The sequence below is a fragment of the Rosa chinensis genome, chromosome 7 (assembly GCF_002994745.2).
Source record: "Rosa chinensis cultivar Old Blush chromosome 7, RchiOBHm-V2, whole genome shotgun sequence".
NCBI lineage: Eukaryota > Viridiplantae > Streptophyta > Magnoliopsida > Rosales > Rosaceae > Rosa > Rosa chinensis.
Genome location: NC_037094.1, coordinates 4,284,751 through 4,310,251, shown reverse-complemented (window position 1 = coordinate 4,310,251; position 25,501 = coordinate 4,284,751). Strand labels below are relative to the sequence as shown.

The following is a 25,501-nucleotide window of genomic DNA, read 5'->3' as shown; positions in this document are numbered from 1 at the left end:
GGGAGGGGGCAGCAGGGGCTGCTGTGCAAGGTTGCAAGCGCACGGGCGCGCGGGCTGCAGCGAAGGCTCGGCTAGCTCGGGCTAGGGGCTGCTTTGTGAATGAGTTTTGTTTTTCTGTTTTGTGGTTAGAGTCGTGCTGATAACGTGTTTAAGTATAATGTATTTGAGAGAGATTGATGAGAGAGATGTGTTCTTATTATTGAGAATAGGAGCCCTATATATAGGGATTACAAAGTGCTAGTTCTAATGTTACAAGGAATACCAATCCGTGTAGGATTGGGAAATCTAGAACCTTCTCTCCTATTGCTACTCCTAGTTTGATAAGGCACACTAAATCGATATTCCTTCAACAATAAGTCATATATACAAGGCACCTTTGGTGAGTTAGGTGAGTTCACCTCGAGAATTTCAAGTCTTCACCTCCGAGAAGATATGTTGTTATTTTATCAATCTGGTAAAATAAACGATTTGATAGCCCTATATATCGATATAAAAATTAATTTATCAAGTTATTATGGTTTGAAACCAAAAAAATTAAAACCATGTGAGTCCTTGAAAATTTTAGTCAATTTCCGAAAGTAATTTCTTGCCAACAAGATTTTTCCGCAAGGTGATTTAAGTGGAGGAAATGACTTTGGAAATTGTTTTGGATGTCGAGACCACCTATTGGGCCTTACGATTTAAGTTTGGGCCGAGGTTCTCTCATTTGAGCCTAGAAGGTTACAGAAGTTTAGTGAGGCAACTATTTGTTGAAGTTTCGAAGATGATAAATTGAGTTGTAGCAAAGTCTTAAATTTTGGGTTTTTACGAAATCGAGTTTTAGACTTGTAAAGTCGAGAATTTAAAAAGGGTGTTGTCGACAAAAAACGAATAAAAGAAAATGTTACGTGCCCAAAACCGAAAGCAATTAGCTATTGGAGTTTTGTAACTCGTCGAAATGGCAAAATCGACATTTCTCACACATGATTATAAATAGGAATAGAAACCCTAAAACCTCAAAACTCCCCCTTCCCCTCTCAGCCGCGCATCTCTCTCTCCCCCGACCTCTCTTGCTCACTCTCTTCTTCTTCCCTCTGCCACCACCGGAGACCCCAGCTCTAGCCACCATCTCATCACACCGCTTCCACCAGTCGACGCCGCACCTAAACCCGACCAAAACCCACCTGGAATCACCGCCATGCATCAACCCCAACCTTCGCACTCGATTCCCGAAGCTACGAAACCAATGTAGATAATCTCTCCTTGAATTCCAAACCATAATCTCGCCACACCGCCGCTATTTCTTGGCCTAGTAGACATGGAGGAGGAAAACCCAGAAATCTAGCCATCCACCGAAGCCGGACAAGGCTGCACGAGCGCCGCCGGAATCTCTCCTTCTGTTGAGATCGATTCACCGTTCTCCGACCTCGCCTGAGCGACACCACCTCCAAAAATAGGATCAGCGTTGCGTCAGTCGCTAAAACCCTATAGCCCCGACCTCTAACTCTGAACAGAGCCACTTCGCGTCGCATGCGCCACAGTTGGCGCGTGAGAAACCCCTAGCTCTGCCGCTCATGGCTGCTGGAGCTTCAGATATCCTTTATTAGGTAACGTTCGTGTTTCCCCTTTTGATTGGAGTTTCTGGTTTAAGTGGAATGAAATCCCTAATTCTATTGATTGGACTGTGTGAGGTTTATGAATCTGCGATATGAAGTTTTTGGAGAAGGTGAGCTATTGGGATAGCTTTGATCGAATTCAGATACGGTAGGGACCTTCTGCAGTTTCTGATTTGGATACAAAGATTGGTGATGGTTTGATTATTGATTGTGTTTTACCTGCTAGGATCCGAAAGGTTAAAGGTGATGAGATGCAGCTACAAGGAATTGGTTTCTATTTGGAAAAGAAGTTGTGGTAAGGGTCTGGGTATCTTAGATATGTATTGCCTTGGTCTGATTATGTAAATTGAAGATGTGGTTTTATTGAATACGCGAAATGAAACTTGGTTCTGTGCAATATCAGTTATGTCGGAAACTTGGCCTGAATGAACGAGTGTAAATGAGCTTATAGCAATTAGAGGATTAGTTTTGTTTAATTAAAGAAGTGAATCTGTTGTAAATTTTGGAAGTGTAGAAATGGTTAACTCGGTGGGCTCTTTCAAAGAAGTGTTGATATGAAAAAAAAAAGAAAAAAAAAAAGATATGGATACTGACATATCGAGGCAGAAATGGGTATCAATAGGGGACTTTATGCCATTAAGTTAAAAGAAGGATTTTCCATTAAAGTTAATGAAATAGTAACAGTTAAAGTACTTTCTTAGTTACCATATTCCGGAATGAACATAATAAGCAAAGTCATTCGGGAATGGTAAATTATCCTTTGTTTTTCTTGTCGAATGAATACTAAACAAGGAGAGGTCAAATGAGTTGAGCCGAGCTATGTTTAATAGACACAAGTGTTAAGTTTGATTACCATATCCGAAATGATTCAAATGCTATGCCATTTGGATTGTTTGGGAATGGGTAAAGATTTTATTTATAAAAGGATAATCCGATGGACTTTAAGGAAAATTAAATAAATGTTTTGGTTGCTCGGTTAGTTGAGTTATAATAACATCAAGTTACTCATTGGTTAATTTTATTATAAAGGGCTTGTGCGTGTGCCTTTGGAATTGGATGAAGTATCGAAAGTCGAGAACGAATCTGATTGTGGACAAGCACTCCATATCCAGGTAGGGTGAGTTGTCCCTTCCTTGTTAGAGGCTTTTCTATATGTGGAATGCTCTAGTATAAAAATGTGTTGCCTACAAGGACGTTTTTGGTTGTTCATTAGTCGATGCCTCGTGATATCTGTGTTTCCATGACTAATAATTGCTTATTGTGAAAACCGAGGCTAGACTTGCATGTTGAGATACTGTACCCTTTGTATGTGTGTACTTGTGACCTGAAAGTGAATGGGACCTACAAGCATAGATTCCTAGGGATTCCACGGTGTCAATAACCGTGAAGCTCCGGAGGGGGCTGTGCTCCTATGTTTGTCGAGGAAGAGTGAGTACAGGCAGTGAACCAGTCATAGGAGACTCAGGGCCAGAAAATGGACACTTTCGCTACTTGTAGTCACAAGAACTACAGAGTAGTTGGCTAGTTCTCGAAGGATGAAGAACCAGGTCGGTCACCGATTTGTTTTATTTTAGCTGTCAGGTAAGTATCTCGGAGCTCCAAGTTGTGTGAAGCATGCTGCATATGTTTTATAAAAGAAAACAAATGTTTGTGGTTGCCTCTTTTTAAAGTAATTTCTATAAACGTGCACAATATTATGTAGTAGATATTTTCAAGTATATTATCTTTCAAACCTAGCATGGTTGGGTCGGCCCCTACTGGGCATGCGAGGACGAAAACTCACCCCTACAACAGTGTGCAGGTTTCGAGCATGTGGTCGAGGAGTGTACAGAGAAGGCACATGGCTCGGCTTGACGCATTTCTCTTTGACGTTATTAAAAGAGGGTTTTGGTCCCTTATCGGATTTTGAAGTAACTTATTTATTTACTTTTTATTTATTTATTTTATATTCGCTTATTTACAAAATTTCGGGAGACCCATAACCCAGGGGCGCGTCTCTCATAGTTGTATTTACTTAGTGAATTGTTGTTTTCCAAATTGGGCTCCTATTGTAAGCCCAAATCCTTTAGCCCACTTTAAATTCCGCTTTTGAAAATATGTTATTTGGTTGCTAGAATGATTTGTCCAAAAAAGTGTTTTGTGAACCAACAGTCTAAACCCAAAAGGCCTTGCGATTTCGGGTTGATGAGTTATCGGGATGTCATTCGTGACATGTCGGTTTCTCATTGGCTTGGGGTCGCGGCGCTGTGGGACCCCTCTCTCGGGTCACCACAAACCGTAATTGTGATGAAGAATCATATGCCCTATTATGTGTGACAAGACTCAAGCTAAACGCTTAAACATGTGAACAATTTATATTGGGTGACATTGACCATGCATGGATGTCGCGCGGGTTTTCATTTGTGACATTTTATTGCATGGCCGAGTGACCTTGAATGATTTTTCATAAAATTTTATAGTGCACCTGATGTATATATTGATGCTTCATATTACATGATATCATCTTAGCCCTTAATGTCATCCTAAGGCTCCAATTTTTTAACCTATTATTTAGGCTCTAATTAGTGAGTTACAATATTAAGGGTCTTTCTAAATGTACCCGAAAAATATCTATTTAGACCCAGCAAATCAATTTAATATGAAAAGACAGTTGTATCCTTTTACGAAATGACATTAAAAGTTATCGTAACTTAAGATAATAACAAAAGAAATCATAAAATATGAAACTCTTTATTCTATTTGTACCCAGTAGTTCACTGTGTTCAAGTTGTTACGTTGTTTATTCTAGAAAAACTTCAAACCCAAATTTCACTTTTCATTATAATTGTCTCATCTCTCTAGCAAAGTTGTGAGTGCAATTTGTTGAACTGGCTTAGGAGACCCAGAAGGAGACTATGAATCTTAAGTAGTTTGCTGACATCTTCGAGGCTGTTGTCATCACTAACAAGGCCACCGGCAGATCCAAGGGCGTATTTATGCATATATACATCTTATCCTTCTCTTCCGTTCATCCATCTCTTCTTCAATTCTTTTGTTTTGATCTTGTTATCACATCCATATACATTTTTTTTCTTTTGTAAATTTTACATACATGGCTTCCTAATTGTTTTCTGCCAGATCTTGATGAACATATACATGATTATATTTAATTAATTATGATATTAATTCTTGATTAATTTGTACTAGAGTACTAGTAGCTAATTTAATGGTGTTTATTCATATGATGGTATATATGGGTAGGTAACCTTTTGTGAAGCGGAAGCAGCGATGACTGCTTGTGTCGACACTGCCCCAAAGACTTATTAAAGGCTTCGGTAGTTAGCCACCAAACTAATAGGAAGAGCGAAGGAGGTAGCAATGACGACGAACTCTAAGAGATAAAGTTTGGGACTAGGTGTGGGTTTTGGGTGTGAGTTTTGCTGGTAATTAAAAGTAAGGGAATTATTGAAAAATTTGCTAGGTGTAATTACTGGGTGTAAAAAATTTGCTAGATGATAGATATTTGCTTGGTACATTTAAAAGTACCTTAATATTAAGGGTTAATTACATATAAGTGCATCTTAGAATGTTTTTTTAGCCATAAGGCCACCAACTAGTTTTTTTCTTCATAAGGCCATTAGATTAAAAAAGATGTTCTATTTTGGATATTAAAAACTAATATATTTACATAACTGCCACTAGAGTACAAAATCAACATTTATTCTCTCTCTCTCTCCTCTCCGGCGAGGCCTCCGGTGAACTCCAGCGGGTCTCCGGCCAACTCCGACGACCACAAAAGCTACTGTCACTGACATCAAAAGCTACTGTAGCTAGCAACAAAAGCTACTATGATAAAATTTCCGGTAATGTCACAAAAGCTACTATCACTAGCAACAAAAGCTACTCTAGTAAGATTTCCAGCAACCTCCAATGAGATAACAAAAGCTACTATCACCACCAATAAAAGCTGATGCTTACCAAATAACCTATGCTCCCCAAAACGAAAAGCTACTATCCCCACCAACAAAAGCTACTGTCACCAATACCAAAAGCTACTCTCATTAGCAACAAATGCTACTCTCACCAACACTAGAAAACTACTCTCACCACCAGCAAAAGCTGCTTTCACCAACATCAAAAGCTGCTCTCACCAACAACAAAAGTTACTGTCACTAACACCAACGAGCTACTCTCACTAACATTAGAGAGTTACTCTTGTATCAAAAACTACTCTCACCATCAACAAAAGTTACTCTCACCAACGCAGAAAACTACTATCACCACTGTAAAAAACTACTTTTACCACCGACAAAAGCTACTCTCACCAACGTTAAAAACTACTATCACCATCACAAAAAACTACAATCATCAAGACCAAAAGTTACTCTTACCAAAGACTAACAAAGCTACTATCACCAACTGAGAAAACTATTACCAACCTACACAAAAACTACTATGAAACATTAAAACAACTACAAATTTACAATGCACAATGCTCAATCTTGCATGTATTGCACATATCATAATCGATCAACATAACTTGTATCCATGAGCATCATTTACTAGAGTAAGCCGTAAAATCCATAGGAATTACCAAAATCAAACCAAAGCTATCAAATTGACAAATATCAACAAATGAGTTTCTACCTAATCCAAAAACTGTAACAATACATAATTCCAGGTTTTGAACGTGTAACAAAGCTTTGATCTCTGGAATTAGTACTCTCGCTCTTCCTTACGCCTAATCTCACCATCAAAGACTCATCGCCATCATCCAAACAGACCCTGCGTGAAAATTCAACAATCAAAATCGAGATTTTTAAAATAATTTGCACCTGCAAATTCAAATTCAAATTCAAATCAAATGAAAAACGTGAATGATTCAGAAGCTCACTGCGCAATCCAAAACGACAGTGAGAAAGCAAGGCAACGTTGACGGCATTCGAATCTACACTGAGAAAGAAATTCAGAAGCTCACTGAGCAAGCCAAAACGACAAACAAAACCCCGTTTTGAGTTCTAATAGTCTCACTAAACGTCCAAAATCGAAACCGAACAAAAATGAAGTTCCGTCCAAATTCCGAATACTCCGAAACCAAAACAGAGGATTCTAGGGCTCCGAAATGAGAATCAGAAGCAAACAAAGTCGGAATTGAAGAAAATGCGAGAAGGAGAGAGGTACTACCTGAGTCAGTTCTAGGTGAATAGAGTCCGAGTTGGCATCGTTGAGGCTTTGTAGGAGGAGCTGATCGAATCTGGTTCGCAGTAGTCTGCGAAAACTTCATCATCGCGGAGACGACGAAGCCTAGCAGAGGGAGTTAGGGTTTGCTGAGAGAGCGAGCGAGATTAAGGAGGGCGCCGTGCCGGTGGTCGCCGGAATCAGAGGCGGAGATCACGAGGTGATCTGTGATCAAGGAAAGAGAGAGAGAGCGTCGTGCCGGTGGTCTTCGGAATCGGAGGCAGAGATCAAGACTTGATCTGTGATCGAACGTCGACGATCAGGTGTTTTGTCGGCGAGCTTGTGAGGTCTGAGGTCTGCAACGGTGAAGGGGAGAGAGAGAGGCAACGACGTCGTGTGGGTTTGTGAAGGGATCTGCAACGCGAGAGAGAGAGAGAGAGTGTGTGTGGAGCAGAGGCTGTTATTTCAGCTCGTTTCAATAAGGTGGAAGGGTAAATTGGTCAAACGGGGAAAAAATTGAAGCATTAGGTGGCCTTATGAAGACAAAAAATATAAGGTGGCCTTATGACTAATTAAAGTTTCAAAAGATCACTTGTGTGCAATTTTCTATAATATTAAATACAAAACTACTTATTTATTCTCAAGTTGAATGTTGTCCCCGAAGTCTAAGATATTCATCCGAGCTTTAATTTAATTTATTTTTTTATTTTTTTATTATTTTACTGAAAAACTAAACCTTGCATGTATTACTCGGGCAAATTACATGTACAGGAAATTCATTCATCATCATTGCAACAAGATCAGAACTGAATATACTGTCCAGCATGATTGTTTTGAGAGGTCTACACGTATTGTGGGATCTAGCAACGGTTTAGTCTGCCTTCACTTTCGCATCGGCAAATATAAGCTAGGGGTAAAGTTCCGAAAACTTCTAATAATAAGTGACTAAGTCTGGCTCATAATTCTGCGTCAATTTCCAGAACGATATCATGGGGTCCTAGAAGTGAGGCAAAGGTAACCCCTTTCCGTTGTGGAAGATGACTCATCTTCTCCAATTCCTCCTCGGTCAAGCAGAAGTCGAAGATGTCAAGGTTCTGCCTCATTCTTTCCTTGTTGTAGCTTTTTGTTACTATGCTCACACCTTGTTCATACACCCATCTCAATGATATCTGCAACCATCAACCATTAATTGATCAACATTAGTTTCAAATTTTATACTTCAATCCTTAAAATTGCATTTCCCAAACTCGTAAATTTTGTACCGTCGACATACCTGAGCAGTTGTTTTTCCTCTGGCTAGGGCAATCTCTTCGATCACATCTGACCCCAAAACCCTATTGTCACCCCATTTAGCCCTAGCTGCTCCGAGCGGAGAGTAAGCCGTGACATGAACACCCTTTGCCTTGCAGAAGTCCCTCAATTTCTTCAGCTGCCAAGCTGGGTTCATCTCCAACCTATACATATTTCAATAACTTTGAGTTAATTAACTGAATTAGGATAAATGACTTAGTGAGCTAATTAAAATGAATCGTCGAGTAATCGGACTTGGTTGACGGCCGGAGGGATTTCGGCGAAGGAAAGAAGCTCCTCGAGCATACTGCATGTGAAGTTACTAACTCCAATACCTCTAGCAAGGCCGAGTTTCTTGCACTCTTCCATGGCTTCCCAAACAGATTTGAGATCTTTACTCTTTTTTTTTTTTTTAGAATAGAAGAAATTCATTAATCCAAGAAATTATAGTAACGGGGATGACTCTGTAAAATCCCAATTACTCCTCTAGAGAAGAGGACCTACTCATACCCCAAATGTAGAACCAACAGTTAAAGAAACCATGAGTCGATAGGGGCCAAACTCTAACCATCAATCATTTCTAGGAGTTCCGACACATCCTTATAGCCAACCTCAAGAAGAAACAATCCCTTTCCGACACCATATACCAAAACCACCAGTATACGTGTAGGGGCGTCTCCCCATTACATTGACAACAAGAAAACATCGAAATTAAAACAAATAGTCCCTAGAATTGACACCATAACAATGGCACAACCACGAAACCAAGACTCCAAACCCTCGCTCAATTGAGGAAGGACAAATTAGACCTAACCAGAACCAAAAATAAAACCTAACAAAACGACAAATAGACTGCAACTATCAACTTTCCTCATCCACGATGTCAGCTCCAGTAACTCGGATTCAACCGCAATAGAGTCAGGGTGCACAGCTCCGGTAAGCTCGACCCCAATAATGACACACCTTGGCCAAAGACCAAACCTCCACCACCAACCCCATGGAAAGATCTTGAAATCAATCAAGCCACTAACAAACTGAGCATATACCCGCAGGACATCAATTCTAGATCACCCAAAGTTCCCCCAAATCCATATACTCACCAGCCACTTTATCAAACCCCTGCAAATCTGATGTAGCCTTCAAAGATCAACCCAAATCTTGGTGACCCGTCAAATGCAGCCAAACCAATCCCACCAAACCTACTTTGACCGTGCACTTCAATCGAACCTACCAAACCATGCTTCCCCAGCATCCGCGCAGCAGCCCTCCACAAACCAAGCAACTATGTGATCAAATCCCATCACTGCCACCCAACGCCTCATTTGCGGCTGGCCACCAAAACTTGAATCATGAAGCCACTGTCGCCACTGTCATAAGATGAAAGAGAGTTTCTTGCCGAAACCCCATCGCTAACCACCACCCAACCACGCCTGTCCGGCAGCACCCACAGCCCGCCGAGGAGACCAAAGGCCACTGTCGGAATGGGGGCGCCGCGGGACAAGCAAACGAACGAAACCCTGTTTTCTACTAACCCTTAAAAGTCCTTGTTTTTGCGGACCAAAGAGAACCTTTGCACCACAGTCAAAGTCTTTACTTAGGCTTGTGCTCATATCAAAAGAGCGGTATGCTCTTATCAAAAGCTCTCATTTCATTACAGTTCACCAAAATTACATTCATAGTTTGAATCCAAATCTCTGTTCGCTGAATACGTTCAATGGAAATGAACATCAGTTTTTGTTGCTTGGCAAAGAAGACACACTTTTGAGGTTAGTGTTAGTACAACATGTATTGGCATTCCTTACTTTAACAAAACACTCTACCCACTAAGCCCAAGAGTTAGAAGCCCTTGTTTGCAGCCCAAGACCATAATTGCTTTGTTTAATTACCATTGCTGCAATTGCGGTTGTCTTGCTGTCAAAGACCCACGTGAAGACTGGAAGATAAGATTAATTTGCTGTCAGCTTCCCCATCTCAACATAATTGTTTAATTGCAATTGTCTCTCTTTGGGGCTGCCTTGCTGTCAAACACCAAGACCAAGTTTGAAGAAAAGTTCAATTGCAACTTGCAAGCTCATCTCAGTTTGCTGCCTTGTTGTCGTGGTTCCCAATCCCATCTCATCTTGCTATCTTGTCCAAGATCAAGCTTCAAACTTGAAGATCAAAAGAAGACCCCTCTTCATCATGGCTCAAGTAAGCTCATACATGGCATCTCTTTCAAAAAGTCAATGGTTTTTCATGGGTTCCCTTCGTATGTCAGTTTGGATTATGGAGCTTGAGTGTTTTGGGTTCTTGAATTGGTTTCCCAATTGAAATTAGGAGCATGGGTTTACATGGGCAATCTGAAATTATGGGTATGGGTTTTCCTTCTCAAATTGAGTTCAGGGGTTCTTTGAGTGAAGTGTTCTTTCTCTTCCTCCTCTATATATATTGGTTCTCTATTCCTATTCGGGCATTGAAAATACTTTTGTGTTTCAGTCCCTTTGTCTATCAAGAGTTTATCTCTTTGGTTTTCTGTTTTTCAAAATGTCTTGTTCCATGTTGAAAACAATTTGAAAAACACAAAACCATTCATGCATATTCATCTCTTGCATCCCATGAGTTCAGTTGGGAATTGTAAGCTTCAAAGGTGAAATCTCCAAGTCGAACTTGCTGCGTTCATAGCTTGTGTCATAGTTGAGATTTCTGAGTTGTTCACTTGTGTAAACAATTAGAAAGGAGTGATAGAAGGATTGCCGCGTCAGTGCAATCCAAGTGTTGTAAACTTGTAATCTGTTTCATTAGTGACTTGATTTTGGTCTTTCAAGAGTAAATGTCACGCAGATGTTTTCCCTTGATAGAGTTTTACTGCGTCAACAAAACATGTGTTCTTTATTGCTTTAGTCGGTTTGTTGAATTTACAATACAATCTGTTCATTATCAGTTCTCAGGATTGATCACCCTGTTGCAATCCCTGAGAAAGGTTTTTGAACGAAAAAAATCCCCCCCCCCCCGCTCCTTCTAGGATCTTCGGTTAGATTTACCTGTACCTGTCCGGCATGCATGACTGTTTTAAGAAGCTATACATTGTGGGAATTTGGGATACTTAACAATGGTTTGGTCGGCCTTTGTTCTCTTGGAAATTGGAACCCCAAGTGAGATAATCGCCATATGGAACCCAACAAGAAGACAAAATACCTATCTTCCTATACCTTTACCCTAGTCTTCTGATGAGGGTGTAAGGGAGAGGGAGGGTAATATCCATCCATCAATCCTAGGTTTTGGATTCATTGACACTAATGATTACAAAGTGGTAAGGATTTCACAAAGTGGAAAATTTACTACCTAACCCAAATTTTCACTATTCATGGAGAGAATTTAAAGACTGTATTCCATCAGGTATTACTTTCGTGAACCATCTTCGAAACCATCAATGGAGTGGTGTATTAATTGACATGGACTGGTTATGTTATCTCATTTAATCTGCATGATGAGGTATTCCACAAGATATATATCACTGCCATCACAAGTTCACAACTCCGGCCTCAGACACAATGGTTACACTCTTACACCGGTATTAGACGAATATATTCATGGAAAAATTCGGTTGCTACTGTACCATATGTTAACCATCGTAGCTCCGAGTATGACTTTTGGGTGATGACAAAATAATGTGCAGAAGATCAGTGCGGTACACAAATGCCGGCTAATTGGAGCCAGACTAAACTTGCATGTGAAGGAGTTCCCTCTGGATTTTGGAATGATCAAATTTTGTTGACCAAAACCCAAAAGGGACACAACAGCAGGTGAAAACTTTCTATATGCATATGATCCTGAAAGAGAGGAAGATTAATTTACAGACTCGAAGAACATGTCAATTGCGGTCAAATTGCAGATTATGCAGAGAGCCTAATTCCAGTACTCTAAACAATATATAGTAGTAGATCAAGGAATTAAGCTAGATGTGACCAGTTGATTGATACCAGCAACCAATATTTTTGTATGTCAATTTCCATGACCTTTTGCACGTTTGTGGCCTTCCTTTTTTTTTTTTAAATGCATATCAGTTTTCTTTTGTTTTCCTCTAAAAAAAAAAAAATTTGTTCAAATTATAAATTGCTATCTAGCTTATGACCAGTTGTTATAGTAAATATAACTCCGGCTGCAGTCACAGAAAGGTACAGCGAGGCATATCATGATCGAGTCCCGCACGGAGCTTAGGATGGACTTGACATTTGTCGACTTGCTCTACAGTTATGAACTTGCTTCTTGGAGTTTCTTAAAACCATTAGTTCACTAATTCTTTGTTTGCGCTACTTTTGTCTTAGTTTCTTTGAAACAATTCTTCGAATACCTTACATATCTAATATGAATGCCTCAAAAACACGATGTACAGAACTCGTTACCCGTGTGCCCAATCCGAATTCAGAAACACGACATGCCAATGTCCCTAGCTTTCTTTATAAGCCACTTATTCAATACAACTCAAAATTGAACCGAGGACCAAATTATAAGTTGGTAAAAAGGTAAATGAAAACTTGTACTTGAAGCATTCCAATATTGGAGTTCCAACAGTGTGAAGGCTGTGGCCATTGTTGGGTTGTCGTCTTCAGACGCTCCAGAAATCTCCCGCCAGCTTTTACGTCATTGATCGTCACCAAAACTTGCTTCAAGATACAGAAAAACATGCACCATTTCCATGTATTTTACTAAATGAATTTAAATAAGGTACCATGTGAGATATAGAGAAAAAAGGAGGGTATGAAAATATCTAATAAGATGAACTATCACATGAATGGTACCTAACAACCAGTAGGTGAGACATCCAGACATTCACTTTCACCCTATATCTCGTCTCCCTCCTCTCTTCCTTTTTAAGTACTCACCGGAGAGTTTCTGATCCAGTGAAACATAATTCCGCCATGGAACTCAATAACCAGGCTAATCCATCTCACAAAATCCACCTTGACGTGGTAACATGTTGTTCTTGGCTGAAGATCACATTCTTGGCCATGTTATTTTGTGTGCTAGTATCACCTACAGGTAAATTCTTGATAACAAATCAAACTCAAAAGTACATTTTCATTCTGTAACTAATGCTTGTTTCCAATTTTTTTTGTGATTTGTAGCGGCATATGATCCGTTGGATCCAACCGGAAACATAACGATCAAATGGGATGTCGTGTCTTGGACAGCAGATGGTTATGTTGTAAGATATCATTTTGGTGATTTAGTCTGTTGATTTATTTTCATATCAAACTCTTTTTTCCAATAATCATATGAATTATACCAGGCTGCAGTGACCATGAACAACTTCCAAATGTACCGGCAAATCGCTAACCCCGGATGGACTCTAGGATGGACATGGGCAAAGAAGGAAGTAATCTGGACCATGGTGGGAGCTCAGACCACAGAGCAAGGAGACTGTTCCAAATTCAAAGGAAACACACCACATTGTTGTAAGAAAACTCCAACAGTTGTTGACTTGCTACCCGGAGTTCCTTACAACCAACAGTTCACCAACTGCTGCAAAGGTGGCGTCATGGCATCTTGGGGACAGGACCCTTCAGCTTCAGTCTCGGCTTTCCAGGTGAGCGTCGGGCAAGGCGGAACTTCAAATAAAACAGTCAAGCTTCCCAAGAACTTCACCTTGCTCGGTCCGGGACTAGGGTACACTTGTGGCCCTGCAAAGGTTGTGCCATCCACTGTCTACCTCACAGCTGATCGGAGGCGAAAGACTCAAGCACTTAGTAAGATTTTCTTGTTCTCACTCTTCTAAGATCTTTGACAATATATTATACAAACATCTTATTCGAATCATTTTTGTGTTACAGTGACATGGAATGTGACATGTACCTATTCACAGTATCTTGCCTCCAAGAATCCAAGCTGTTGCGTTTCGTTTTCGTCTTTCTACAATGAAACTGTAGTTCCATGCCCATCTTGTTCTTGCGGTTGTCATAACAAGAAAGATTGCATCAAGTAAGCTTCCACAACCTATCCACATATAGAAATAGGCATACATATATATTTACACACTTGAACTTAATGCAATTCTGGCTACAGGGCAGACTCAAAACTGCTGAAAAAGGCAGGAATCAACACACCAAAAAAGGACAATACACCATTGTTACAGTGCACACACCATATGTGCCCGATCCGAGTACACTGGCATGTGAAGCAAAATTACAAGGACTATTGGCGTGTCAAGATATCCGTCACGAATTTCAACTACCGGCTCAACTACACCGAGTGGACACTCGTTGCACAGCACCCTAATCTCAATAATATCACTCAAGTCTTTAGCTTTGATTACAAGCCCCTTGTTGCTTACCAGTCCATCAGTAAGTTCCTATTGTGCAGTTACACAATGCTTGTAAATTAGCTTGAGTTTGACACTTACATGTGAGAATTGTTGCTTGCTATGTGCAGATGACACTGGTATGTTCTATGGCATGAAGTTTTACAATGACCTGTTAATGGAAGCCGGTCCATTGGGAAATGTGCAGTCTGAGGTGCTTATGCAGAAAGACAAGAACACCTTCACATTCAAGCAGGGGTGGGCGTTTCCGAGGAAGGTTTACTTCAACGGTGATGAGTGCAGGCTACCCCCTCCCGACGCCTACCCATCTCTTCCAAACTCTGGTCGTGTGAATTCAGTTTCAATCTTAAAAATGGCAGCCTCTGTGCTTCTGATAATGTTTTGTATATATTGATCACATTTCTATTGAGGACAGAAATACTGCTACATCCAAAGGCCGTTGCTGATAAGAGGTTAGTACAGAAGGTTGGTCCAGTGTGATAATTCAATTACAGATGGTGAGCTTGTCTGAACATGTAAACTACACTTGAATTCTCAGAAATGTCTGAAATTTTGTCATAGCAAACCAATGAACTTGCTACAAACATGTTCTCTCACGTTTTCAGTTCTGAAAACTAGCTTATTCCCAATTTCGTTCTGAAGAGTGCAAACAGAAGTATACTTTCCAACTCAAGATGAAAAGAAAATATATAAATTAATCACTGTTATCCAACACTGGTTCACTGAACAAAAATCATACATAAACTTTGATTTCTTCATGAAATATCTTGTAATGCTAAGAACATATTCACTGTGGATATTCTAAATAATCATACAACAGCTGGATTTAAACAAAAAAACAGCAGTAAGAATAAATTGTTTATACGTGTAACAGATATTAAGGCAGAATATTGTAGTGACAGTCAAACCGGAGTGCACCTGAACCACTTGTATTGCTAGGGTCACAGCACCAACACTTTTGAACCCATCAACCAGATTTCCATAAGCTTTAATGCAAACTGAACTCGATGGAAACACTACAATTCTTTCAAAGAAACAGAGCTTACATTGTCTTGCCACTCACTACGCATAAGACAATAAGAATACCAGAGATGCCAAGATAGTTATAACCGGACTAAGTAGGGAAATGGTTGGTCTAGGACTGGCATTTGGCAACCACGGATAAGCATCTGGAGGTGGCATGACACAGTTATCACCGTTAAAATAAATCCTTCGAGGGAAAGCCCATCCCTTTTCAAAAGTAAAAGTTGACGCATCTTTCCGAAATAGAAGCTCTGACTGCGCATTTCCAAGAGGACCAGCTTGCATGAGCAAGTCATTATAAAACTTGACTCCCCACAACATTGCAGTATCATCTGCACAATCACAATTTGCATAGCCAAACTTTACGTCAGAAAATTAAAACCAGATATCAATTTGGAAATTGACAAAGCTACTTCACTCTAAAAGGAATATTTGACTGAAATATAGGCACCCAAAACTTACTCAAGCCAGCATAAGGAGTCAAGTCCTTGTAATTAAAGCTGAAAATCTTGGTCAAATTATCGAAGTTGGGATGTTGAACAACAATATTCCAGAGAGTGTAGTTCATTCTGTAATTGAAATTTGTAACTGTAACTTTCACCCTCCAGTACTCCTTGTAATTGAGCTTCACATGCCAATGGACTCTCACTGGACACATATGGCTGGTACACTGGACCAACGGAGAATTAGTAGCTTTTCCAGAACCTGCTACAGCTGAAGCTAAGTACGGAGAGTCTGGCCTGCAAACAAGTGCCAGCATAAGAAAGATGTAGGATCTAGTATTGCTGCGAAACTAGCTGATGAACATTAAGAAAGTAATGCAAAACTAGGTTCACAAATGCAACAATTTATGAGTTAGAGAACTTACTCTACGCAGCTCCCGGGATCTGTACTGTTGTTCTCACAACCACATGCACAAGTAGGACAGTTTACTATGGTGTCATTATAGAAGGAGGAGAGAGAAACACAACAAGTAGGTGTCTTTTGAGCTAGGAATTGAGAGTATGTGCAAGTAACATTCCAGGTCACTGCAAAGAGAGGATGAAAGGTTAAATAAACACATGAAAACTAATTTTCCATACTATAAAATTAAAGCCACACTCAATTGACTTGCAGCTTTATTGAACCATTTGGATATCTAAAGTGCACCTTGAAACTACACAAAATCTTCCCTATGCAGAAACTATATGTACTGAAATGTCAACAAATACCATATTTAGGAGTTAGTTACTACAGTCTAAATTAACAACCAAAGAGCTGTGTACATCAGGGTTAATCTATATGCCACCATAGTTATCTCATTCAAAGCCCTAATTCTCTTTATCCTTTATGATGATGCAAAGGAGTTAGGGTGGGTTGGAACTTACTCATGGCTTGGGTCATTCTTCTTTTATCTGCTGTTAAATATCTGGTTGGCTTGACAATCGCTGCTCGCCCACATGAATATCCAGGCCCTGGTGCTTTCAATGTGAAGTTTTTAGGAAGTCTAACAGTCTTGTTAGTGGTTCCTGCAGCACCCACACTGATCTGGAATGAACTCACAGCATTCGCTGGGTCTTGGATATATGATTGCATAACCCCTGCTTTGCAGCAATTTGCAATCTGCTGGTTATAAGGAGTTCCGGGTAACAAATCCACAACTGTGGGATCCTTCTTACAGCAATGTGGTACATTGCCTTTGTATCTTGAACAGTCCCCTTGCTCGGTGGTTTGCGCTCCCACCATGCTCCAGATTACTTCCTTCTTTGCCCATGTCCATCCTAACGTCCAACCTGGCGCTTGTATGTGGCGATACTGCTGGAAGTTGAACATTGTAACAACGGCCTGCCAATCCAAACCGTATATTTCACATCAGAAAATTCTATAATAATCTTGGGGAAGCAGAACTTCAAATGCTAACAGTCAATACCAAAGGAAAATAACTCTAAATTCAGGAGCTAGTTCCTCTTTTGCTCGATTCAGTTTCAAGCAAACACAAAACCACCAGCGGAGAACATGAATTATCTATAGGCTTGTTTCATCTTATGAAAGCTCTAACATTCGCAAAAGCTTAGAAACTAAGATGTACTATCAGGTTGAACTCAATGCTTGGAAAGTATCTAACAAAGGCACCAAATATAACATAAAAGGAAAGTTGGAGCTCATAAATACTTACAACATATCCATCAGGAGTCCAACTAATGACATCCCATTTAATGGTAATATTCCCAAGTGGATCAAGCGCATCATAAGCTTCTGCACAAACACCATCAAAACATCAATCCTCAAGATTTCCTAAAACGTTGACTTCATTATATGCAATGATTAAGATGTCAAAACAAAGTTTCATCCAAAACCAAAACACTTGTTGATTCAAAGACAACTACTTTCAGTTCATTATATCAAGGCATTTACACTATTACTAAATAAAAACAAATTTGGAACACCTATAACAGGAAATCCACTGAACCTTTCCAAATTTAGAAACAAATTGCACAAGACCCCAAATTTCACTACAAGAGATTGAAAGATCAAAACTTTCATTTATGGAAACAAATTGAGGGCAAATGACTAAAACCCATTAAAGAGAACAAGAAAAAACTTGCAAGACTGTAAATTTAGAACCATGGGAAAGAAAGCTTTAGGCTTCAATCTGGGCAGTTACCTGTAGAAGTGAAAGTGAGGCAGGAAACCAAAAATAAAAGCAGAATGGTGAAGCTGCTGAGTTTAGCTATGGATCCAGTGGCTGAGAGGCACTGGGACTCCATTTAGATTTAGACCACACAGCGATGCTTATGCTCTGGTACAGGTCAAGATCTCTGATACCAAGAGAAATGGAGAGGGAGAGACAGAGAGATATGGAAAATGGCCAACTGGGGGGTGTGGCTTGTTTCTTTTTCACATGGCAAGTGACTTTTAAAGGTCACTCTAATCACTGTTTAGAGACCCAGTTAATACATTACTGGAGTTTAGTTATTGTTGCTGTTAAGTGTCGCAGCACCCTTGTTAATGACATATATACCCTCTCATTTTCTGTAGGTACTGCAAATATATTTCTTTATTTTTCTTCCTAATAAAATATAGCAGTTATAACAAAAAACTCAACCTACGGTTTAGAATTGAACTACTTTTAACAAAACTAATGTGAGAAATTTTAAGCAGAAGGACTAGTGGAGTGTAACTTAATGCAAATGGTTATAGTGTGATAACATATGTAAAAGATCTTCTCTACTTTTAATATATTGATTTTTCCATTCATTTGCCTTGTCAACGACATTTAGACCCAATAGTGTCGGTTTCTTACTCTTCCTTTATCAAAAAGAGCTTTGAAATCTACTTAATTGATTGATAACATGTTCCGTTTTTCTATTTTAGTTTTACAGAAATATATGTAGTCAGCAACCTTTGTGTTCTGTTCCATTGCATTATGAGACATGCATATGTCATCAATTTTGAGCGAAAGACTGTCCGGCCACTTTCGATTAATGCATCGATTCGAATACAATAGTTCAAGTCACTCGCTTGGATTCAGTGTTATTAGGGCTGTTTGATTAGTTCATCAGTAGTTAAAATACAAATTGCTAGAATGGGGGTACTCTTGGAAATGTCTACAAATACATAGTGTGTATGTCATTATGTCATGGAGAAGACAAAATGAGATTGACATAAAACGAGTGTTAAAGCAAGACAGCAAAAGTGTAAAAAAAAAAAAAAAAAAAAAAAAAGGTATGAGGGCCACAAGGCATCCATTAGTGTCGGTGGAGGGCAAATTCAATGTTGGCTTGTGCAGAGGGAAAGAGATGTCTTTTGTCCAAATCTGGCTCCCAACCACCAAATTATTATAATCTTTGGACAATCATGCACTCTATTAATTAAGACCCAGAAGAAGAAGAAGAAAAATTATCACACATGGTAGAAGTTGTGATCTGCCCTCTAAATTAGTTGGTATGAATATTCTAAATATGAATGTGATTGATGAGTTGATTTCATTTTCTTTGATTAAAGTGGGCTAGTGAACAAACATCTAGTTGATCCTATTTCTAATTATCTAAAGTTCTAAACCTATCAATACATAATGGATCTAGCTTTTAAAGTCTTTTTACAACAATCCAACACAATTTTAGCTCTTTTGCTTGTTCTTTTTTTTTTTTTTGGAAAGGTTTGCTTGTTCTTATACAACGTAAGTTCTTATAATATTTGCAACAGATATTAGAAAAAGAGCTAACAACTTAACATTTTGTATGCCTTGATCAGTTGATCATTTCATAAAATTTGACCCTAGAAGTCAAGAACATTATTGTTCCAATTGCTTTAAACATCTGCAAAGTTACTTAAACTTGTCATATCATGTTTATACTTTTTCGACAATTACCCTTATTTAAGAAATATAGCGGTGTCGCACTATGTGGAGAGTGTGTTATAAAACTCATTAACCATTATGTAATGCATAAAAAGTTAAAACACTTGAGATCTTTTTTTTCTTTTTTTGAGAATAAGATCCTTTATTAAAATGAAACGAAGTTACAAAACAGGGGAATGACCGGTGGTGGACAATAATTCCCCACTCTCCTCCCTAAAACCTAAACCAGTTACGGGTCCGTCACCATAAATGACTTCCATGAGCCGAAATGGCCCTACCCCTAACCACCAATACCGCCCAACTACTCGGGCTACCGAGAATCCTGAGAATATCGATTCCACCTCAGAGACAACCGCTAAAACAACCAACGCCCATTTCCACACCGTGTCCCAAAGATACCAGACCACGTGCAAGGATCGCTCGTCAGCACATTGTCCAAAAGACAAAACCAACAATAAACCAATTTGTCCCCAGGAAAAACACCACATCCATGGCACCTCAATTTGACCCAACCCTAGCTCAACAGAGTAGGGACATGCTAAAAACCAGAAAAACCTAACCAAACCCCTAATCGAAAATCTGATCAAGAAAACTACTTTAAACAAAATCATAAACCAGCCGTCGCAACCATCTCCCTCCTCTTCAGATGACCCGCCTGCAGACCACCCCCATAAATCAGTCCCGTCGAACTCGCACTTCCGGAAAAACTCCATCCAAGCAGCAAGCCACACCAACCATAACTTTTGTCGGCCAGATCCAGGCATAAAGCCAGATCTCGATGAGCCGACACCGAGAATCAAAGTGAAACTCGTCGTGCCTTGTCGCCCTGCTTCGTCCATCCGCCTGAAAGTTCGACACCCTTTCACTCTCCTCCGATCGACCAACCTCAGAGATATAGCCAGCGCTGTACGATCCATGGAAAACCGCCGCCACGATCCAGCCTCTGACCACCTGCTCCAAGCCTGCGTCGATCGCCAACCATCCATCCTGCCCGCCTGCACCGCCGCCTAAGAGGAACGAAAAACCATACACGACCAAGAAGGTCGAACCAGATACCAAAATTTGGAACCCCAAGCCCCCACAATCCCGTCCGGCAACATCCTCCACTCATCGATGAGGCCTGGACCTATGGTCGATGCTGGGACGCCGCCGGATAGGCAACGGCCGCTTCTGTGCGTTTCCAAAACCCTAGTTTTCGTCCCTCTATTCTCAGAGCTCTTATTTACTTACTCACTTAAAACACTTGAGATCAATACTTTAGAGATTGATACTAATTAATTTGGTGCAACTAACATTTTATTTTTTTTTGATGACTGAAACAAAAGGAGAAAAACTAAAAAACAAAACAACGACTAACGCCCTCTCCCAATTAATCTAAATAGAACTCTGGAGACACAGTAGTGGGTAAACAGAAAAACCAAACAGAAGAATTATGATTATTATGCACAAGCTGTGCGAGTCTTTGTCCCTCAATAGAGGTGCAATTAACACTTGCGGATATGGTCTTTCTGTGTTACAATTTTTTGGGAATTTTGAAAAGGAAGGGATAAATTTTGTAAACTTGTTTATAAGAAGGGTATATTGACAATTTAGTGAAATATGAAGGACCCCAAAATAAGCACACAAGTATCCATTGTCGTGTGAAGTAAGCACAACAGCATGACTAAACGACACGTCGCTACTGAAGGAATTAGAAGCAAAAGCATACAATTTGGGACGGAAGAGAGGGTTTTAGAGTGAAAACAAAAATGGAGAGCAGCTTAGAGCAGACTCTTCAAGATGCCAAGCTCTACAGAGAGCTCAATTCTCTCATTGTTGCCTATCTCCGTGACAATAATCTTCACCAGGTAACCAAACCCTTCATCTTCTTCATTACTTTTCAGTCTTCTTTTTCTGGTTTAAGACAATGATTCAGTATTGGATTGGTAATCAAAGGTGTGAACTTCACCCAGCTGAGGCCTCATAAGCACTTGGGTCTCCCAAAGTTTCATTCTTTTTGGGGTTTTGGTTTTGGGTTTGGTAGAAAACTAAGGATGTAAGCATATTCAGTTGTTTTTGAGATTGGCTTAGTAGTGTTCACTGTGTAGTGTCAATAAATTTCCATGGTTGATTGTGAATGTTATGGACTTTTTTGTATCCCTCTGTAGGCTGCAAGTGCTGTTGCTTCAGCAACAATGACATCACTGAATGTCGAAATCCCGGCTAATAAGCTTGTTCAGCTGGTTGCTAAGGTTTGGTTTGCATTTCAAGGCTTCTTTTGAGTGTTGTATTTTTCGTTGGTTATGCTTGGAAAGAGAGTATTGGTGGTACTAAGGTGATAACAGGGCCTTGCAGTGGAGAAAGATGAGGTGATAAGGGGGGTTTCTTCTCTTGCTAATGATTTGGGTACACTGATACCTTCGGGATATGGTTCAATGCCGGCTCTTCATACTGCCTCGGTTGATTTTGGGTAATTACGTTATCCTGAATGAGTTTCATACCCATTTCGACAAGTTGTAATTATTCCTGTTTATTACCATGCACCCCTTTTTCTTATAGCTAATTTGGTGGCTAGCATGAATAACTCATAACTTGATCTGTCTATTGTCAATACAGTGCTGTCCAGGAAACAAAAGGCTCGTCAAAGAGTTTCCCAAAGCATGAGACACGCCATCTTTCAGAGCACAAGGTATACATAAATAGGAAATAGAGACATTGCATGATATCTATATTTGTATAAACTCACTAAGTTGGGCATGATGAAGATTGGTTCTGACTGGTGGGTTTAACTTTCTAGAATATTGCCAGATGTGCAAGGTTTAGTCCTGATGGGAAGTTTGTTGCGACTGGAAGTTCAGACACGTCAATAAAGCTATTTGAGGTGGTGATTCTTTTAGCTATAAGTTTGATTTTCCCTTCAACCATGGGCTGGATCTAAATCGTAGGCAGTGGTATTCTGTTTCAGGTGGCAAAAGTTAAGCAAATGATGCTTCCAGAGGCAAGAGATGGTCCTGTGCGACCTGTCATACGTACATTCTATGACCACTTACAAGTAAATCAACATCTTCTCTAATATTTGCTGCAGTGGAAAATGCTTTCCTATGAAAATTTTCTTCTTTCAGCCCACAAACATTGTTAAACAAAAGCTTAGAATATGAGCCTCATATGATGAGTATGCCATGACTATGGAAGGAACATTAAACAAAGAAAAGCCTTAAAAAAAACTGATAATTTTATGCTTAACTCCAAGATGTCCCTACTGTCTAATGTTATTTCAATGCAATTGCAGCCCATAAATGATTTGGATTTCCATCCTCAGAGCCCTATTCTTATATCTGGAGCAAAAGATAACACAATAAAGTATGGATTTTTCTACTTTCTTAGATAAATTTGAGGCTCTTTTCATAATGTATCTCTTCATATTGTCTTCCCATTATCTGTTCTTTAATAATCTCCATTGGTCTTGCAATGGTAGAAAAAAAAAAGCGTGTTTTTACACTCTAATTTTGTACCTTATTTCCGGTTTGCTGTTTTTTTTCTGCTCCTGTCAAAAACCCTTGAAATTATCATATTAGCTGTAAACAAATAGATTTCATCCTGAACTCTTAGCCAACTCTTGTTGCAACTTTTAGGTTCTTTGATTATTCCAAAATGACTGCAAAGAGAGCATTCAGAGTTATCCAGGTTTGCTTGCATCTGATACTAGATTGAAGCATGATTCTTGGATTTATCTCCATCATTTGAAACTTAAAACTATGTTACTACAAACAAATTTGTCCCTGTCATGAACAGGATACACACAATGTGCGTTCAGTAGCATTTCATCCTTCTGGGGAGTTTCTTTTAGCTGGTAATACCTTCTTAATTTTTAATGAGAAACACAACCTATTAGTTGGTATTATCTAATAATATCATATAGTGAATTCGCTTCCGATAAGGTTTATGTTACAAATAATCACAGGGACTGATCATCCAATTCCACACTTATATGATATCAATACCTTCCAGTGTTACCTATCTGCAAATGCCCCAGAAATTGATGTTAATGGAGCAATAAATCAGGTATGGCTGACCTTATCTCTTTTTAATTGCTTTGATGATCTGTTATCCTCTATGCACAGATAATACAATTCCGTAAGAGCAATCAAAATAGATGTATTTGCTTATCAGGTCAGGTATTCAGCTACCGGTGGCATGTATGTTACAGCTTCTAAAGATGGTGCTATTCGCTTATGGGATGGTGTTACTGCCAGTTGTGTACGTTCCATAGTTGGTGCACATGGCACAGCAGAGGCAACCAGTGCAAATTTTACCAAGGACGAAAGGTAGGTGTCATATTATATATCTATGCCTGGAGAGATGTCTTCTATGAAATGATGTCTTCCGCATTTATGTTGTTTCATAATGTTGGATGACGTGGCCAGTGAATACATCTTTCCTTTAGCAATTGACGGTTCTACATGTGGTTGCATTTGGAACAAGAGAGATATTTGGGTTGAAAACAGTAATATATTATTGTATGGTTGATTCACTCAATTTCTAAATCTTGATCTTGGAACCTTCATGTTCTTGCTGTGGTTTTCTAGGTTTGTTCTCTCTTCTGGAAAGGATTCTACTGTGAAGCTTTGGGAAGTTGGCACTGGAAAATTGGTTAAACAATATCTAGGAGCTACACATACACAATTAAGATGTCAGGTATGTCAGACAAACCTTTAGAGGATTTAAGTATGCATTTACATACCAGGGAAGGCTACATAAGTCCTCTTTTCAAGTATGTACAATCCTGAAAAAGAATTCTTCTCGATCAATCAATTATGAACCTTGCTTTCCACTACACTGGAATATCCTTCCTCAGTGTCATGACCCCAGGATCCAAGGAATCCAAATAAGACAAAATATCAATTTTGTGATTATCTGTTTATGTATCCATTTTATAGGTGCTTTTTACACTTTTATGCAGGCTGTTTTTAATAATACGGAGGAATTTGTACTGTCTATGGATGAACCAAGCAATGAGGTTTGTTCACTCGTCACTATCTAACTGGAATAGTGGTGCCTAGATTTCAATTACTAAATCTAGGGTGCTTGCAGATTGTTATCTGGGATGCTCTGACAGCAGAAGTAGTAGCAAGGTGGCCATCCAATCATATTGGTGCTTTCCGCTGGCTCGAGCACTCACCAACTGAAGCCGCATTTGTTTCCTGTGGGACTGACAGATCAATACGGTTCTGGAAGGAAGGCGTATAGGTGTGGGAAAGCGGCCAGTGGCTTACTTAATCTGAAGTGTAGATTTAGTATTTGATTTAGGATTCACTTCTGTCTGTAAAACTAGATGAATGGATAGAACCTGCACATGATCCAGAAAAGAGTCGAATGTAACCTGCAAATCACCCCAACTATATTGATTCAGTTCGTCTCGTCAATTCAAGTGTTCTTTCAGTGTTTCTAATTTCTATACTCTGTTCACGGCTCAACTGCTGGATACAATAGTTTGTATGATTTCTTCGAATAATTCAGATCTTTCAGCATGTTCACATGAATTGGAAAGCTCGACTGTCATCTGAACACAGAGAAATCTCCGCAGCACAGAAAGGCAACTATCATGAACAAGCAGCCAAACAGAGTCCAGTGCTACTGCCATAACTCGAACCATGAACTACAATTTTCACCATATGAAAGTTTGGAAACACAGCTTTGGCAGGGTAGAAGGAGATTGCGGGAGAAGAGAACGAAAACGTCGCATATGCAAATAATAGTGCTGTATTCATTACTCGTGATTGTAAAGCATGTGGAAATCACTAGAGCAGAAAAAACATGGCC

The 25,501-nt window shown here is 39.5% G+C and overlaps 4 protein-coding genes and 1 long non-coding RNA gene across 7 annotated transcripts; 3 read left to right on the top strand and 2 right to left on the bottom strand.

Annotated features, from left to right (window-relative positions):
• The first annotated feature begins 989 nt into the window (after window positions 1-989).
• LOC112179380 lies at window positions 990-2,076 on the top strand. Its single transcript, XR_002927736.2, has 2 exons — window positions 990-1,743; window positions 1,822-2,076. It is a non-coding gene; the product is annotated as an uncharacterized LOC112179380 (long non-coding RNA).
• Window positions 2,077-7,701: 5,625 nt separating this feature from the next.
• LOC112180478 (D-galacturonate reductase) lies at window positions 7,702-8,474 on the bottom strand. The gene is made up of 3 exons (XM_040511253.1): window positions 8,299-8,474; window positions 8,026-8,206; window positions 7,702-7,921 (listed from the first exon to the last, which is right to left on the bottom strand). Exons 1-3 carry the CDS (start codon window positions 8,472-8,474, stop codon window positions 7,709-7,711), a joined length of 570 nt encoding a protein of 189 aa, XP_040367187.1. The 3' UTR covers window positions 7,702-7,708.
• A 4,424-nt stretch (window positions 8,475-12,898) lies between these two features.
• On the top strand, window positions 12,899-14,924 carry LOC112176548 (COBRA-like protein 4). The gene is made up of 6 exons (XM_024314528.2): window positions 12,899-13,061; window positions 13,148-13,227; window positions 13,312-13,768; window positions 13,853-14,000; window positions 14,085-14,362; window positions 14,451-14,924. The coding sequence occupies exons 1-6, from the start codon at window positions 12,941-12,943 to the stop codon at window positions 14,732-14,734; spliced, it is 1,368 nt and encodes a 455-aa protein (XP_024170296.1). The 5' UTR covers window positions 12,899-12,940; the 3' UTR covers window positions 14,735-14,924.
• An 85-nt stretch (window positions 14,925-15,009) lies between these two features.
• On the bottom strand, window positions 15,010-18,240 carry LOC112176547 (protein COBRA). The gene is made up of 6 exons (XM_024314527.2): window positions 18,008-18,240; window positions 17,519-17,598; window positions 16,731-17,187; window positions 16,232-16,391; window positions 15,826-16,103; window positions 15,010-15,695 (listed from the first exon to the last, which is right to left on the bottom strand). Exons 1-6 carry the CDS (start codon window positions 18,108-18,110, stop codon window positions 15,403-15,405), a joined length of 1,371 nt encoding a protein of 456 aa, XP_024170295.1. The 5' UTR covers window positions 18,111-18,240; the 3' UTR covers window positions 15,010-15,402.
• Window positions 18,241-21,383: 3,143 nt separating this feature from the next.
• On the top strand, window positions 21,384-25,221 carry LOC112180638 (cleavage stimulation factor subunit 50). 3 transcript variants are annotated; one of them, XM_024319193.2, is made up of 14 exons: window positions 21,384-21,549; window positions 21,850-21,933; window positions 22,027-22,151; window positions 22,298-22,370; window positions 22,479-22,562; window positions 22,647-22,733; window positions 22,971-23,041; window positions 23,314-23,365; window positions 23,474-23,531; window positions 23,643-23,743; window positions 23,852-24,006; window positions 24,268-24,376; window positions 24,642-24,698; window positions 24,773-25,221. In XM_024319193.2, the coding sequence occupies exons 1-14, from the start codon at window positions 21,451-21,453 to the stop codon at window positions 24,926-24,928; spliced, it is 1,311 nt and encodes a 436-aa protein (XP_024174961.1). In that variant the 5' UTR covers window positions 21,384-21,450; the 3' UTR covers window positions 24,929-25,221. The 3 variants fall into 3 exon arrangements, with proteins under 3 accessions (XP_024174961.1, XP_024174962.1, XP_040368040.1); XM_024319194.2 differs by having other exon boundaries at window positions 21,492-21,549; window positions 22,037-22,151; XM_040512106.1 differs by having other exon boundaries at window positions 21,535-21,549; window positions 22,017-22,151.
• Window positions 25,222-25,501: the final 280 nt, after the last annotated feature.